General features: G+C 36.5%; 1 protein-coding gene across 12 annotated transcripts in view; it reads left to right on the top strand.

The window, feature by feature from the left end:
* MCTP1 (multiple C2 and transmembrane domain containing 1) overlaps window positions 1-18,838 on the top strand; it is a 470,646-nt gene that overhangs the window by 148,060 nt on the left and 303,748 nt on the right. For 2 of the 12 annotated variants that reach the window (XM_037032119.1, XM_037032118.1), the window contains exon 1: window positions 8,099-8,203. The exons of the other annotated variants lie outside the window; for them this stretch is intronic. In XM_037032119.1, the coding sequence (XP_036888014.1) occupies window positions 8,147-8,203 (57 nt within the window). In that variant the 5' untranslated portion in view covers window positions 8,099-8,146. Of the gene's footprint in view, window positions 1-8,098; window positions 8,204-18,838 lie in introns of those variants that run through there. 12 annotated transcript variants of the gene reach the window in all.

The following is an 18,838-nucleotide window of genomic DNA, read 5'->3' as shown; positions in this document are numbered from 1 at the left end:
CAGTGCCTGCTTTCTGGGGCCAGTGACTACAAATATATATTTTAGTTTTTGCGAGCTTTCTGCGCCTATTAATTGGGTTTTATATTTAACTCTTTTTTAAAATCTACTCAAAGATATGTGTTTATTCATTTGAGAAAGAAAGGGAGAGAGAAAGAGAGAAAGAGAGAGATCAATATAAGAGAGAAACATCAATTGGTTTCCTCCTGTATGAGCCCCAACCAGGAATTGAACCTACAACCTAGGTAGGTGCCCTGACTGGGGATTGAACTTGCAACCCCTTGGTGTACAAGATGATGCTCCAAACAACTGAGCAACCCAGACAGGACTATGTTTAACTCTTCACTTCGTACTTCTAGGTCATTTTTGGATCTTCAGAGAACCAGGTAGAGTGGTTCTACCACTCTGGGGGCAGAGTGAGAGTAAGTGAGGCTATAAGAGAAATTACTTAAGCTCCCAAGAGGCCTTGCAAGGCAGACTCGTATTAGGGAATCTGCCACTGTCTACAGTTTGGCCCACAGCCATGTGGGCCCAGAACCTTTCTCATCAGCAGTTCCAGAGCCCATCTGTCCCCAAGAGCTGGGCTCAGACTAATAAAGTTTATAGGACTGAAGCACAGGATTGGAATGCCAATGTTTCCAGTTACAACAGGAAGTAAAACTACCGGGGCCTGGCAGCTAGTGTCCCCACCCAGCCCATTTTGTGCCTATGAGCAGGCAACATCTCTAAGCAGGCCACCGTTTATTAATTTACAATGACACATAGCTACTGAGGTTCTCTTTAGGTTTCTCAAGTCCCTCCAATTTCCAGCAAATTCTCTTTGAGAGCATTTAGACAAGATACCAAATTCTAATCAGAAAGCAGCTTAGTGAGTGCAGAATCAGAAGGACAATTTGTTCTTAGAGCCCCATGTGTGATGAAATTAGAGGCAGATGTACAATTAAAAGGGACATGCCACCAGCCCAGAGCACTAGTTTCCAGTGTTTGAATGGCCACTTCCTAGACTTGCTTCAGAGAGTGTTTTGAACCTATTTTCTTTTTTTTATAATATGATTTTCTTTTGTTATCTTTTCATTGCTTTTTTATTTTATTTTATTTTTTTTCCAAAATTTTTAATTCAATTATTTTTCAGGTACAATTTTCTGTCTATTACTCCCATCCCATCCCACCCCCATGCTCCCCCCCCTCCCTCCCATTTCCTATTTTCTTGTCTGGACTGTATCTTTCTATCAGATTATTTCCATGCCAGAGGTTGTGTTCATTCAACCTGAGAATCCCAAACTAACTGTCCACAGGGTACATCTGGCCTTCAAAAGGTTTTTATTTTTTATCTCTTACACAGTAGAGAGACAGATTTAAACATTAGGAGTAATTACATAACAACCCAGATTTCTAGCCTCTCTTGAAAAATCCAGAGATCTGGCCTTCCTGGACCCTTCCCATATTAGGGCAGGTCTCTGGAGCCGAGCAGAGGCTGTCGCCTTTAGATGATGCCTGAGTCCTGCCCATCATTCAGCTCACTTGCGCTCCCCACTGCATCCCTAACTTTGAGCTGCATTACCTCCCGGTAATGTGCATGTCTCTAGGCGTTTGAGTTTCCATCATTCTGACAATCAAAGCTGCTTTCATTTATCCGTATGCTCTGATGCTCTGACCTACTATATTTTTATTTCAAAGTTTAATTCTCAGATAGTAATAATATAATATATTTTCCCATTTCCAAGTTCATTTCGTTGTGACCCCAAGTACTGACAAAGCACATTTAACTTCTGTGTCATAGAGGGCTGCAGCGCTAGGAAGACTAAATGGTAAAGCTCGCAGCTTTAAGGAAATGGGATACCCTTAATCTTTCCTCCGGGAACGTGTGTGGCTGCAGACCACTCTTCTCTGTTTCTGGCCCGAGTCTTTCTTTCTTCTGGGTGAAGAATATGAAGTCATCCCTTGTTCCACATTTCTTTTAGGTGATAGATATTGCCTACACTGAGAGAAATATAATGTGAACATCATATTTACCAAAAAGATGAATATGGATGCTTCGTTTACAAATGTTTTACCATGGAACTTCTTCAAGGAACAAGAGCTTATTTTTAACTCCAGGGTTAGAATAATAATCTGATATAGGAAGATATGTCATTTGTTGCAATTCTTAAGAACAGATGACTTTTCCTTTAAAACTTTTTCTCTCATAAATACAATGTCATTATGTAATTGAATCACTGATTGTAAACATGAATGTTTCCCAAGGAAGCATTTTTTTCAAATGAATGATCAGCCAGCCCCTTAATTCTTTTTCTTTAAAGATTTCTATTTATTTTTGGAGAGAGGGGAAGGGAGCAAGAGAGGGAGAGAAGCATCAATGTGTGGTTGCCTCTCACACGCCCCCTACAGGGGACCTGGCCCATAACCCAGGCCTATGCCCTATCTGGGAATAGAACCAGTGACCATTTGGTTCATAGGCCTGCATTCAATCCACTGAGCCACAGCAGCCAAGTCCCCTTAATTCATATTAATCTTCTAAGTAAATTAGGATTAATTTATGAGTGATCTATTTGGGAAAAGAGATCTGCTTGAGAAAATATAATTGCCAGTTGTATTTCTTACTATATCTTACAGGTCCATACTACCTCAAATTTGGCCATTTTATATTTTGAATGATTTTTGGGATGCAAGATAATAATATTTTCTCTCTGCTCCCATAACATCTTGTATATATCTCATAAGAACATTTACTCCATCTCATTAAACTACTGTTAAATACTGAATTAGCATAGTCTCTGGCACACAGTCGCTTGTCCATTTCATCCTCCTCCTCATTTGCTTACAAGTTTTTTCCCTCAATTAGGCTGTATATTTTCTGATTATGTGCACTGGTTCATGTTTATAATTCATGTTTATACCCTTCAACATAGTACAGGGCACAGCACAGGTGCTCAGCAAATGATGAACTGAACTTTTTATTGGAAATAGGAATCTCTCTCAGTTCCCCTTTAGATATGCAGTCTGACGTTAATATTGGGAATGTGTCAGGAATAATGACTGGGGGCCACTCAATTTTCACCATATTTTTGACTAAAAAATTATAGTACCTTATTTTGTGATGTGTAGTGTAGCCATAGTTTTGTGTGCATTATACATTGGATTGTTGTACCCATTATTATACCCATGGTATATAATCATTATAAACATGTATAATGCTCATTCTTATTTTACCCTCAAAAACTGGGCAAATAAGTGCACATTATAGTGACAAAATATATAAATAACTAAAAAGTGAAATTTTATTAAAAACAATAAATTTTAAGATAATAAACAACGAAATACATTCTAACAAATACAACAGACACTCCAAAGGATGATATCTGTAACTTATAGTTGACAAAAGCATAGAACTATACTTCGTATAGTCCTCCCCAAAATAAGGGAAAGACAAACAACCCAATAGGGAAAAGGCCAATAATAATAAAATGTCAACTTCAGTAGTCATCAGGGAAACCAAATTAAAACAGTAAGATCCTATACCAATCATAAATAAGTGGCAAAAATGTTAAAGTCCAGAAGATCAGAACCATGGAGATTTTTTGCTCGTTGAATTGTTAGTCTAATTATAATGAGATGTAATTTGGCGATATTAGCAAAGATGAAGCTGTGCATATCCTATGACCTTAAAATTTCATTCCTAGGTATATATTTTTTAAAGAAATTCTTGAACATTTATAAGAAAGAGAGTAGTTTAACAATAACAATAAATTAGAGACAGCCTGAATATCCACTAACAGGAGAATGGATGCATGGATAGAATGCTATATAGCAGTTAAAAAAGAACAGAACTGCATATAAATCCCAAGAAGATAATGTGAAGCAAAAGTTAATTAAAGGATCTATATACTATGATTTTATTTTATAAAACTTAAAACACGCATCAACATTTTAGGGATACAGAGATATTTAACAAAAATATTAAAAGATGTATGGGATGATAAAAGATAGCCCTGTAGTGTGTTTCCCTTTGGGGAGAAGGGAAAGAGATGGAATAAGTAGGGAAATCTGGGGTCTTTTATTGTATCTGTAATATTTTATTTCTTCCAGAAAATCTGAAGCATATTTGGTATAATGTTAGTGTCTTAAGTGGAGGCAAGGAGGATGAAAGGAGGAAGTCAACAGACTCTGGAAGTTTCAGATGGGAGCTTTAGGACATTGGTGTAAGTGGGCTTTGAGAACAAAATAGAGCAGCATTCGCTGCTTAACAAACTCATCGGTTTGCCAGCACTGAATAAATTCACATTCTGGTATCAAAAGGACACCGACCCCTGCCTCAGGGTCCAAGCATCTTTAGCTGTGTAATTTTCAAAGAAAGAATACTGTAGAAATCAAAGGGAATATAAAAGCATGACATGGTATGCACATATCCAAGATAATGTGAAGATTTTGGAGGACTAGAGCAAGCCAAAAAAGCAGTAAAGGGTTTAGGTTTTATGTTAATTAGGAAAGTAATTGTGCCTAATTCAGAGATGAGAATTTTTTCAATGAATTGATAATAAGCAAGTTTATTTACTCTGATTCAAGGCTAACAATGAATAAAAGGCATATTGTTATAAACATCTGGCTGTTATGTTGACAGTTGACTAAATCAAGCTGTACTTTATTGAAGTCAATAAAAGAGTTTTCAAGGGGTCAAGATAAAAAATAAATGTGAAGACATTGGCCAATGTTATAAGGCTCATTGGAGATCTTAATATAGCTTGCTGTCTGTTCCTGTCTCCCTTCTTCGTCTCTATCTTGGTGTGTTCTTTAGCCAGACAACAAAGCGAGAATGCATAAATTTGGGCTGGTAAAGAATGGAGACAGTGGGGGAGATGAGCACTTTTCTTTCTATTTTTTTTATAAAAAATAAAAGAATAGTAGTCCACCTAGAGAGACAATAATGTAGTTCAATATGGAGATATAAAATATCAAATAATTATTTTAAAGAGTAACATTCTTTTCAAGTTACCTAGATAATATATACATTAATTTTAATTTTATCAAGTTTATGCAGTAGGTAATAAGCTAAGCAAAATCGGTCCCCCATCACTTTCTTATTTCAAATCTCTTCCCCACATGTAACCACTTGTCCACAATTGGTATGCAGCCATCCAAGCACTTTGCCATGAATTTGCATGTAAAATTTATGTATCCATAACTACTGGGATAATGTGTTTTTTGTAACATGTTATTTCCATTTAAACAGTAAAGTTTTTTTTTTTTAAGGAGCTTTGCTTGTCAGTATGCCAAGATACTCTGGAACTTTCTAATAGCTACATAATAGTCCTTCATATGGTTAACCCATTTTTTATTTAACTCTTCCACTGTTCATGGCCTATTGCAAAGTTTTCAGTTTTTCACTATTAAATAAAATTCTGCAGCAAACAGTCTAGTACATCCATCATCACTGCTGAGGGCAGATGTGAACTGATGCATGGCCAGACTTAGGAACTATGGTGTGGTTTGTTATCTGCCTTCACATCTTTGACTTTGCTTTTCTCGAGGATGGCCTCTTTTTCAGACAACCTGACTTCATAGATGGCAGATATGTCAACCAGAAGTTCCGGGCTTACGTTTTACAAACGGAACAACCCCTTTCCCAGTGTCAGTGAAAGTGGAGGCGTTGCTTTCATGGAATTAGCTTGGGCCACATGCCCATTCTGGACCCTGTTGCTGCAGCTCTGTGGCTAGTACACACTGACTGATCATGGATGACATGCCCGCTTCTGGGGCCAATTCATCATGGCTCAAAACATGTGGATCGAGGAGGAAAGAGTGGGCGGCTTGCCAGATAAAAATGAGAATGATGATACCCAAAGGAGGCGGCATATGCTGGTCAGGCCAATATATCAATGTTTCCTATAAATGTCTTATAGGTATACAGATTTATAACATAAGGACCAAATCATTCTTATAAGTACCTTTTCAAATCTTTGCTAGAATAATGAAATATGGATGTTTATGTATAATATTGTGTATTAAAATAGAGCATGTTACAGGTTGAAGATCACTACCATTATAAAAAAAGAATTTTTCAATGCAGAAAAGTGTTACCCAATATATTTGCTAAAAATCAGATATATGATATCTCATTCAGCAAACTATGCCACAAATTTTGTATTTTATTTATTCATTTGTAAAGCAATGCTCATTATATTCTGCTATGTACGGGTTACCACGCCAGAGGCTGAGGCCAAAATATTGACTATACCAAGATCTCTGCCCTCAGGTTTCCTACATTATTGTTAGGGGCCACGTATTATAAAGAAGTAAAAAAATGCATAAAGGAGAAAATTCCAGGCTGTGATGCACTATGATGGAAATTAAAAGGATCATGAGCTAGAAAGTAGTAACTGGGCAAGGTCATTTCAGGCAAGGTGGTAAGGGGAGACCTTTCTGAAACTCCAACCTGAGGATTAAGAATGAACCTCAAACTCTAGATTTCTGCTGTCTAATGTGACAGCTGCTAGCTAGTTGAGCAGTTGAATGTAGCCAGTTCCAATTAAAATGTACTATAAATGTAAAATATACATCATATCTCTAAGACTAGTACAAAAATTGTAAAATATTTAATTTTATATTGATTAAATGTTGACATTGTGATATTTTAGTGTATTGAGGTAAACATTAAAATTAATTTTAGATTTCCTTTTTCTTTAAAGATTTTATTTATTTATCTTTAGAGGGGAAGGGAAGGAGAGAAGAAGAGAAATATCAGTGTATGGTTGCCTCTCATGAGTCCCCTGCTGGGAACTGGCCTGCACCCCAGGCATGTGCCCTGACTGGGAATCAAACCACGATCGTGTGGTTCGCAGGTCCGCGCTCAATCCACTGAGCTACACCAGCCAGGACAGATTCCCTTTTTCTTTTTTAAAAAACTGATTAGGCTCTCACAGGTGTTCCAATTTTTCCCCCTTTGCCTACTCCATACAGTACCCAAATACCTCCAGTGATCACCCCCTCCTTGTTCATGTCTGGTGGTCATGCATATAAGTTCTTTGGCAACTCCATTTCCTGTACTTGCTCTAATGTGACCACTAAAATGTTTAAAATTACATATGTGGTTACCTTATATTGAACAGTCCTTGATAATTTCCTCTATTTGGTATTATTGACATGTGTTTTTTGAAAATTTTTTTTTGTCCTTGATGATGTTGCTGGCAATTGAATTTATGTAGTAGATTTTTCTCCAAGGGTGTAAGTCTATCCCCTTTATTGACTGAGGTATCCATGTATTATGATTCAACATCTGATCAAGATTCATAAGGCTTAAGAGGGGAGAGAAAGCACAGAAAATCGCTACATTTCCTAGAGGAGTTATGGAACATCAGTTATGTTTCTTCAGAAATGCTCACAACCCAGATGAAGGAGAGCTCGGAGTTGGAGAGGTAGGCAGAGCGAGTATCACAAGGTAACGGCAGCCCAGGACGAGATTTCTGTGGGAATCAGCAACAGCAAACCATGAAAATATGCTTCCAATTCTCTACTTAGTGAAGGAGATGCACTATGTTGTATGGGATTGTCACCTCTTAAGTGTTAAAATAGAGTTTTACTCTACACACTGTTTTTGCAGTGATGGGGATGTTAGTGACTGTAGGGGGCCTCTTTTCTTTTTATATCTCTGTCAAGATGCCAATAAGTTCACATGCATTTGGTAACATTAAATTAATTCACTGCAGAGAGCAAGCAGAAGCATTTTTCTTTGTGCCATGTTATTATTCTCCTTTTTGTTTGTGGCTTGTGCCACAGGGAGGAGGTTAATTACTAAAAAGAGATGTTTCACAGGTGAAAAATTTACTTGTTAGTTTGTAAACACTTGGGGACCCCCAGTGTGATGTTTGTTATGTAATCTAACAGTTTTGCAAAGGAAGACTCTACCCCTACTGGTCTGAGAAAGAGTTGAGTCATATCCTGTGAATGTGAAGCAATGGTATTTAATCATCACGGGTTCCTTTTAATCTCATTCGAAGTCACTGCAGTTCAGAGCAGCAAGTGCTCTCTGCGAAGAAGCTGGTACCAGTCCTGGGAGGCGGACAGCCAGCATCCCTTGCTGGGATTCAGTGAGGAAAGCCTGAGTGTGCTGCTCTCTCACTGGAGTGAAAGATGTTTTGTTTCTTTCTAATCAACTATGCTAGATAGCTGCAAGCTGAGAAGTGCCTGCAGTTTGCCACTTATTTATAATAAGGTAAGTTTCATATTTTGGTTTACTCATTGTATTGTGGCAGCCTTGAATTAACGTGGCAGTTTTAGAACATGATTATGGCTCAGAAAATACCTTCTCATAGGATATTGGAGATTCAAATGCAATAGGATAAGGTGGATATTGGAGATTCAAATGCAATTTGAAACTTATAGTATAATCCATTTGTAAGATATTTAATTTAATAGTTTGCTATTACTTTTAAAATTTTTTGTGAAAATGCGTGCCTGAGACATAGAAACGTTGTAGTAGTAATATATATATATATATATATATATATATATATATTATACATATACTATATATAACTCAAATATATATGTATGGATATTTGAGGATTAAGTAGTGCCAGGCCAGGACCTTTTTATTTAATTTTTTCTTCTCTATGATCTCATGATCTTGCTTAAAAGGTAAAACATGCAAAAAATTTTATATGATTATGCTTGGATTTTATTCTAAAAAATCATAGCTCTACAGCTATATACCTCCATTGAAATAAAAAGTAGTCCTTGTAATCATTAGAAAGCTTGAAGTTGAAAAGTAGTGAAAGTCTGTCGACCTTCATATTTGGCTTTCTATTTAAATGAAAAGCCACCGTAGTTATAAACTTCTGATTGATCTGTTTATTCTAAAATGTGTATGACTTTATCAGAAGACCTCTTCCTTGGTGGCTGTCAGAGACATATACAAATTGCCAGGATAGAGAAATCTGTGGGTGGAGAAGTGAATGAGAGGTTTTTAAAAATTCCTTAAGCTTGCTGCCAAGAGGTTGATGTGAAAGACAGGAATGCTGTTTTGTTTTGTTTTTTAGTTGATTAAGGAAATAACATTAAGTTAGAGTTAAAGATTGTATTTGGTGTTACGTGGCTTTGGATGTTTATATTTAAGGCCTTTGAATTCTTTTGAAGTAGAAAGTGTTAATTTGATTTTGGGAGCTCCAGCTGTGAAATTGAAAGATATTAATGAATTGAGGAGTTTTGTATGCTTAATGACAGTTGGCTTTAGTATACTTTCTCTTTTTTTGGTTGCCTCACTATCATGCTGAGAGACTGTTTTATTTCTGTTCAAAATTATACCCTTTACAAAATTGCTAGATTCAAACACAGTATGGAAATTTATTTTTATTAAATACATATTCATTAACCCATGTTTTAGCAAAGGTGAAAAGGTAAATGAACTGATGGAAACCATCTAGATTTCCTCTTTTTTGAAGGGAAAGTGAAAACTAGTTCAACTTCCAGACATATTTGAAGATAGTATTCCAAATTGGAAGAGAAAAACTTTAAAGGAAATGATTTAGTGCCGTGAAAGCCCTGGGGATGTTGCATGGTGAAAAGTCACAGAGCCCAAAAGATTAGGGTACCACATGTTATAAGTAGAACATCCTGATGTGAGAGATATATCAACCTCCACTTTTCTGCTAGTAGCTTCGGACAAGGACGAAGCTACTCTGGTGAGTTCAGGATCCTGCTTGAGAATTTTTTCTTATGTTACATATGAACGAATGCCAATAAAAATAACACAATGTAATATATCTACATCATGACAAAAACAAGTCTTATTGCTCTTTGAATTGTTTCAGATTAATTATGGTTTATACAAACTGTTACTATGAATGACAACTTAGACTGATAAAATGTTGTAAAACCAAGTTTCTATAGTATGCTCTTTCAAATTTGGACTTAGTTATTTATGGCATTGTAGAGCCAATTGGTAATCAAAAGTTATGGAAGCATCTTGTTTCTCTTCCATCCTTTCTGTTTCCCATCTCCTTTGGCTGTTTTCCTGCCTCTGCAGGAAAGTCGTGATGGGCAGAAGGGGCAAATGGGTAATGGGCAGGGAAAGAGAAGGAAAGAGGTGAGCAAACACAAATAGTGTAATGTTGTAATTCTTGCCTTTCATAATGGTTTTGAAGAGAAAAGAAATCAGAAAGAGGTTAGATATAATGGCAAAAATGAATCTTTTAGATAAACTATGATTAAGAATTATTGGGTACTTGGGTGGGACAACCTTACCTACCCTGTAGGGTTGTTGCAAAGATGAAACAATATCACAATTTTATTGTATTTTATTAACTGTAGATTATTAGATGTATTTCTGAGGAATTGCTTTTGTCTTCCTGAAGTAAGGCAGCTGACAAGACATCAAAGATACTCAGAATTCCATCCTGGATTCAGAATATTTCTTTTTAGTAATGAGGGCCTTCTTTTTTCCCCTTTGAAAGCTTTTTTACCTGTTAATTTCCAACTCACAGAGATACATTTTACAAAAATAAGCTCCAAAAATAAAAGCCCAATTTTACCCAAGTCCCAGTACTCTCTTAAAATTTGCAATAGTCCAGGGAAACTCATCTTCATGCAAACGATATTTATCTAGTGGCAATTAAATTTTTTTCAACCTAAAATTGACATGATTGGCCCCCATTAGGGACTGCATTGGCAGAGGCACATAGCATGATATTTTCTCTTTCTCTTTAAATATTTTTTCTTTTAAGTAAGACTTTGAATGATTCATGATGAGGAACCAGTGAGTAGGAGGAAATTTTTAAAGGGAGTATTTGTTCTAACTCCCCAAAATGAAATCTTTCTGGATGGTGCTTTAGACCAAGCAGAACACTTGCTAGGAAAAAATTAAGTAGTGATAACACCCCTAACCACCTCTGAAAATCAGTTATGCAGGTCAATTGAGAGGGCTGGAGAGAAAGTGTTTTTGAACTTTACAGAGTTAACAAATATCACTATCACAGAGTAAGATATACAAAATTATGTATTTGAAAGGGAATTTAGGTGTCATATATTTTCTCATTTCACAAAGAAGGGAACTAAGGCCTAGAAGGGTTAAAAAAAAAAGGAGCCCTGCTCTGGTTGGTTGTGGCTCAGTTGGTTGGAGCATTGTCCTGTAAACCAAAATGTCATGGGTTTGATTCCCAGTCAGGGCACATGGCTAGGCAGTGGGTTTGGTTCCCAGTTGAGGTGCATACAAGAGATACCCAATCGATGTTTCTCTCTCACATCAATATTTCTTTCTTTCTTTCTTTCTTCCTTCCTTTCTTTCTTTCTTTCTTTCTTTCTTTCTTTCTTTCTTTCTTTCTCTCTCTCTCTCTCTCTCTCTCTCTCTCTCTCTCTCTCTCTCTTTCTCTCTTCCTCTCTTTCCCTCTCTCCCCCTCTTTCCCTCTCTCTGAATCAATAAGCATGTCATCAAGTGAGGACTAAAAAAAGCAGAAGAAAGAAAGGTGCTTAGTTAGCTTCACTCAGGCAGTCTGAGTCAAGACCTAAATGTAGATCTTTCTATCTGCCCACTTAGCTAGAAGTTAATCAAAAGACTAGTTGTTTCTTGAGTCCTACTGCTAAGAGTTTAAAAAAGTCCACAGGTACACACATATTATGTACACACATATATGTGTATGTGTATATATGCATAGTGTGTATGTATATGTGCACACATGTATGTATACATATATATGCATATATACACATATTGATGAACATTCTTATAGGAGGATATATCCTTATAGGAGGATATATCCTTGAAGAATATTTCACAGAAGATGTATATGTGTCCATGCTACATATTTTTATGGGCCAAAGATTTTCTTTTGGATCTAGTTCAATGGAGCATGGATTGGTGGAATGATAATCCAACTCTAACATCTGACTTGCAGTCTTGTAGCTATTGCCACAGTAGAAGAACCCAAGGCCTTACTCTTGGGAACTGAATTATAAAAGTCAGTTTTTTAGTTTTTAAAATTGCAGGTAGTATGGTGGATTGTTTTGATATACTTGTTGAAAGTGGTCAGCAAAAAGGGATTTCCCCAAGAGATTGTCCTTAAGAAGAGATTAGGCAGTTTCATTTTCAGTTTTATGAGGAAATTCCGTATTGTTTTCCACAGAGGCTGCACCAGTCTGCATTCCCACCAACAGTGCACTAGGGTTCCCTTTTCTACACAGCCTCTCTAGCACTCATTTGTTGATTTGTTTGTGATGGCCAGACCGATGTGAAGTGGCATCTCATTGTGGTTTTAATTTGCACCTCTCTGATGGCTAGTGATGCTGAGCATCTTTTCATATGTCTCTGGGCCCTCTGTATGTCCTCCTTGGAGAAATGTCTGTTCAAGTTCTTTTGCCCATTTTTAATTGGGTTTTTTGTCTTCCTGGAGTGAAGTCATTGAGTTCTTTGTATATTTTGGAGATCAAACCCTTGTTTGAGGTGTCATTGACAAATATGTTTTCCCATATAGTTGGTTCTTTCTTCATTTTAATGCTGTTTTCTTTAGCCGTGCAGAAGCTTTTTAATTTGGTGAAGTCCCATTTGTTTATTCTTTCCTTTATGTCCCTTGCTTTAGGGAATATATCAGTGAAGATATTGCTACATGGAATGTCTTGAGATTTTCCTGCCTGTGTTCTCCTGCAGGACTTTTATGGTGTCACAACTTATATTTAAGTCTTTCATTCACCTTGAATTTATTTTTGTGTATGGTGTAAGTTGGTGATCGAGTTTCTTTCTTTCTTTTTTTTTTTTGATTGTAGCTGGCCAGATCTCCCAACATCATTTGTTGAAGAGGCTATTTTTACTTCATTTTAAGCTTCTTCTCCTTTTGTCAAATATTAATTGACCATTATACCCTAAGAATCCTGAAACACCAATCCAAAAAAACCTATGCACCCCAATGTTCATAGCAGCACAATTTACAATAGCTAAGTGCTGGAAGCAACCTAAGTGCCCATCAGTAAATGAGTGGATCAAAAAACTATGTTACATTTACACAATGGAATACTATACAGCAGAGAGAGAGAGAGAGAGAGAGAGAGAGAGAGAGAGAGAGAGAGAGAGAGAGAGAGAGAAGGAGCTCCTACCCTTTGCAACAGCATGGATGGAACTGGAGAGCATTATGATAAGTGAAATAAGCAAGACAGTGCAAAGAGGGACAAATACCATATGATCTCACCTTTAACAGGAACCTAATCAACAAAAGAAAAAAGCGAGTAGAATATAACCAGAGACATTGAAATTAAGAACAATCTGACAGTAACCAGAGGGGAGGTGGGAGGGTATAATGGGAAGGGTTTTCAGGAACAACTATAAAGGACACATGGACAAAACCAAGGGTGGGGAGGAAGAAAGGGAGGGAGGTGGATTTGGCTGGGGTTGCAGGGGAGTGGTGGGGGGAGAGTGGTGAGGGGTAAATGTGACAACTGTAATTGAACAACAATAAATAATTTTTAAAAATTAGCTAATGATCCACAGACTATGCTCATCACTCCACAGATGCTACGTCTTCCATCAGGACATGATAACCATTAGAATTTTGAAGCTCTGCCAGAGAGAGAAAATGCTATCATAAATTCAGAATAGCCACTTTGATTTTAAAAAGGAAGAGAGTAGGAAAATCTAAACAACCAATGAATTTTCAGCCATTTCTGTTAAAATTTATCTGTTTTATATTTGTGGGAAACTACTCTTTCTAGGGACATGAAATGAGAAAAATATGACTTTTCATAATTATGGAAGTTAATGACATATCCTACTATACTAATAAACACAATATATTTATGAGTCAATTTTTTTCCTTTAAAACCTCTTAACTCTAAGATTAGAAGACAGGTTAATTAAAAGGTTTTGTTTCTGTATTGGTGGTATTACTAAGAGTTATTCCTTACTCCTAAGAATTCAATCCATGGTCACTATTTACTTTAATTGAAATGTAACTCTATGAAAAGTGTATGCTATTTTCATAGCCTGTGGACCAACTTGTATTTTTAAAAAATAAGTGAAATTCTATCATCATGCTAGCTTATGAACAAATTCCAGCTTTTTTTGTAATAAAGTTTATGTTTACTTTATCCCAAGAACTATTTGAATCTGCTATGTAACCATATTTATCTCTTTCTTTATTAAGAGATAAAGAAAAATAAATGTGACAAATAGGTAAGGGTCTTAGCTAAATATAGATGCAGTGGGGTAGTGTGTGGTAAGGCACAGAATCCTGGGTTATGTGGTAGAAGGAATCAGTGTTTTTTTATAATATCGACCCCTCCTATGGTTTTGGAGGTGAAAGTGAAGCTCTTGCCTTTTTTTGATTTTGTTTTTTTATCCACAAAGTTGAGAAAACACTTTAATGCCAGATGATAGTCCCACACATTGCATAGGTGCTTGGTAAATATCAAGCAGTGATCCTGTGAATGTCAAGATGGGTGAAGCACTTTGAACTCCAAGGCCATGGATGTGCCATTGTTATAAGTGCCAAGGTTTATAACGGGAATCCCTTTGGGTGATGCCTAAGGAAGAAAGCTTCAGAGATAGTTTGTGGGTTTTAATTCCACCTTAATTTAGTAGAGATACTCAAATTAGTCACTTGGTCTCTCTCCAGTCATTTTACTAGTGGGATGGGATTATTATGAACTATGAGCTTTTTATGAACTATGTTATTTATTTCTTAATACCACCTTCTGAGATTTAGGCACTATGATTATTGTCATCCCCTTTTTACAGATGGACACATTGAAGTAAAGAGAAATTAAGTGACTTACCCCTGACATTACACAAATGGCAGTGGAAAGACCAGAACTGAAGCTAGGCAGCCAGGCTTGAGAGGCAGGGTTTTGAACTATATTCTATGCTGCCTCCTGTTAAAATCTCTGCATCCCAGTAACATGAAATGACTGCTGTGAAGTGCTACACACAGAAAAAGAAATATTTTAAATGCTACTATATTTAATCATTTCTGATGACTTCTTGTTCTTAGTAAAACCCAGACCTTATGAATGAGAAATAAACTAATTTATTTGGAAATCCATGTAAGGTGAGGCTAGTAAGAATGCAAAATGTGTCTGGAATGAGCAGATATAACTGAGTTCTCCTAGCTGATCATACTCTTTGGCAATGTGAAAAGATTATTTATTTATTTGTTTTATTTGAGAGAGGGAGGGAGAAACAGCTTCCAATGTAAGTACTCAACAGTCCCAGGAAAGCTAACGGAAATTTTTGTGTTTAGAGGGAGGAGTAATGCCATGTCTCCTTTTCTATGTGCATTCCCTAAATAGTTCCTGCTGGAAATCTACCTGGGTGGGGGAGCACCCTGAAGAATGGTAGCAGGAGTTCAGGTCCATTATATAACTAGGTTCATTTTGATCTGCTTCCTCCAAAGACCCTACAAATTATGCTTGAAATTCTTGAATAGTTTTCAAACCTCATGCGTGGTCAGGTCTTACAAACAAAAACCTGCTTTACGGTGTTGTGTACCGTTAGTGCTAGCACAGTGCCTAGTACACAGTAGACCATCAATTTGTCTTCGTGGCAGCTTGGCTGGACGGGTGGGTGGGTGGATGGATGGAGGGATGGGATAAATTGGTTTATATTCAGATCTACTCCGAGTCATGGCTCATGTACCTGAGACTGGATTGGGACCAAGCTGTCACTCAGGAAACATGTGGGCACAAGGGAATGATGTGTCAGGTGTGAAAGTTTACGTCAGTTAATCTCATACTTTATCATCTGATAGTTTTCAATGTAGAACTGATATGGCTGTAAATCATTTCTTGCCACAAGCCTTTCCCACTGTTTTATATTAGGGTTTCCTTAATACACATAGGTACCATAACTGCTTTACTCCCTTGAGTCAAAAGCTAAAACAGAGATATATATTATAGAGATTATAATACAATATATAAATATATAGAAATCTTTTATATATAAACAGAGATTATACATATATAATTTATGTATATATGTGCAGAGACATACAATATAATTTATATGGATTATACACATGCAGAGAGAGGTTAGATAATAAAACTAAAAAGTCAAAATAAGTTTGAGTGTCTAGTTTAATGGTGTGGTCAAAGTTTAGCTGTTTTTGAATTCCATGTGAAAAAAATCAAAATGTAGAATAAACAACTGAGGCAGAGTATAGAAGAAAATGATAGTATTTTTAATGCTTGTTTATTAAAAGTATTTTTCAATCTTTGAACAGAAGTTTTTTTCATAAAATTTCACTAAAGAGTTCAAACAAAGAAGTCTGGGGACCAAGACTTATTTGTCATAATCTGTCAGTTGTGAGGGATGGTCTCCCAAACATCCTCATGACTAGTGACCAAGGGCTTAGGTTAGGAGATGCCACAGATTTTGAGAGAGAGTATTTATGAGGTTATTGTTTCATATTTTCCAATGTGGGGAAACACAGGAAACCTTCCTGTAAAGAGACTCAGATAAACACAAAATATATCCAAATTTTAGACAATGGAAGAAACTCTGTTGGAAAAAATACATTATACATTTGGCCTTGACCCAGAGCAATCATTAAAAACAAGACACACATGCACAAAAGAGTAAAAAAATCCTAATTAGCAAAAAATCATTTGATAGTTTTTTTCCCTGGTCCTAAACACAACAGCACATGTTTGGTATTTGAGGATGTTCTATTCTTTGTTGTACAGGTGCCTTTGTTATTTGAAATGTATTTGATTCCTATGGCTCACTGTTCTCTGGTAGCAATTATTCTACCTTAGAAATGGCATGATCCAAGTCAGCAATTAGAGAAAGGTTACTGCCTCTGGCCAACAGCACACCTGAACACTGCATTGTGCAGTGTGGGCCTCGTTTCCAACATCCCTCAAGTGCAAGATCATCCTCTAGCCCCTCCCACATTTTCTGAAGACTAGAAACTATTTTAAGATAGGATTATTTTATACTTTTTTTCCCCTTTCAGTTCAGTGGTTGCTATAAATCTTGAAACCTATTCTGGAACAATTACTTCCAAGTTTAGCCAAAGTAGCTGAAAAGTTTTGCTAAGCCCATACCTGGTGTTTGAGAAATGTTCATGTGGTAGATAGATAGATAAATAGACAGAGACAGACATACAGGCAGATTCCTCTTTGCAAATGTGTATTCTAAATGTGTAAATAGCTCTGAAGAATCATTAATACACCAAACATAAGAAGACTTTGCAGCCTTACTACCTGTTTAACATAACTGATTAACTATACAGTATGTTAATATTCAAGACTTTTGACAAGTACATTGCAATTCCAAAGGTATCCAGATAACTACCAGGAAGCCACTGATACTGATGAATATGACTTATACTCATCACTTTCAAGAGAGGGTGTTAAGGTCGTTATTGTTTCAGGTTTTTTCAGGGGAAAGAAGAAACAGGAAACATTTCTGTAAAAATATTTGATCAAACACAACTAAATAGGATAAAAATATATGCAAGTTTTAGATAATGGAAACAAATCTATTGGACAAATAGTACTATTTTTGGATTCTACCTGGCCTGTTCTTTGCAACAAAGAGCAGAGTCCACATTTGGATGATTTTTATATATCATACACTAATAATTGTATTCAGAAAGCAACTAAGGTCTGAAAACTATATTTGCTGCATTAGAATACTTTTCAGCCCTAACTGGTGTGGCTCAGTGGATTGAGTGATGGACTGTGGAGCAGAGGGTCACTGTTTTGATTCCCAGTCAGGGCACATGCCTGGGTTGCAGGCCAGGTTCCCCGGTGTGGGGATCGCAAGAGGTAACAACACACTGATGTTTCTCTCCCTGTCTTTCTCCCTCCCTGCACCTCTGTCTAAAAAATAAATAAATAAAATCTTTAAAAAAATACTTTTCATACTGTGATTTCTTCTTTATTATTTTTATATTTCCATGAAAAATTTCTATTACATTCTACTATTTTAATTGATGTTTTTAAAACAAAAATTAAAGAGAAGTTAACTAGCAACTGAACATACTTTTTATTTGAAAAGTGTAGTTCAGTAATTCAAATTAGTGCAGAGTATTGAACCAGCTATAAAACTTCCATCATTCCTTCCTTTACCTAAGTAGGATGTAATTAACAGTCACAAAATTTTGGATTTAAAAGGTGACTTAGAGATCAACTAACTCAACTCTCACATTTTGCAAATGAAAAATATTCTGTCACAGGCAAATTAAATGACTTTTCCAAGGTTTTATGTACCTAGTTCCCAACAGAGCCAAGCTGGACGTGGGGCTCCTGACATGCAGCTTTGCAAACTTTCACTACATGAGTCAGTGAGAACATCATTATCTGAATTTAGTGTTCAGATGGTACACTGCATTTTCACTTCTTATTAAAATGCTAATTATGCACAGCATAAATCAATTTAAGGTTGGCCTAATTTTCTTTTGGCCACTAAACATTTTTAACCATATTTTTTGAAGGGCATGGTTAACCACAGATTCTACGTAGAAAGCTTTTCCTAACACTTGAAAATGTACCTGTAGTCTACTCACTTGGCCTTGCAGATGCATGTGCATTCACACAGAAGAGTTCGCATCTAACCACTCGTGACCATCGAAGACCAGTTATTGTTTCCCACCCCCTCCGAATTTCCAGATCCTCAAAATAAATGCTTACATCCAACTGACAAACATTCCAGAAGTGCAAGTTATTGTATTAGTAGACAATATATACACCTATTTGAATCACTTAAATAAATGAAAATGATTACTAAACAATGCTCTAATAACTGTACTTTGTCATCAAAGTAGTAATGTACTGGAATTCCATAGCCCCATTGCCTCTCTCGGTGGCTCCTTCAGAATTGGGTGGCCACTCTGGGGACGCAGCTCCAGGTGGCAGGTCCCCTTAG

This window comes from Sturnira hondurensis, unplaced genomic scaffold (genome assembly GCF_014824575.4).
Source record: "Sturnira hondurensis isolate 20B ecotype Veracruz unplaced genomic scaffold, ASM1482457v3 Scaffold0021354, whole genome shotgun sequence".
Classification (NCBI taxonomy): Eukaryota; Metazoa; Chordata; class Mammalia; order Chiroptera; family Phyllostomidae; genus Sturnira; species Sturnira hondurensis.
Note: the sequence above shows the minus strand (reverse complement) of the source record. Positions and strands in the feature narration are given on the sequence as shown.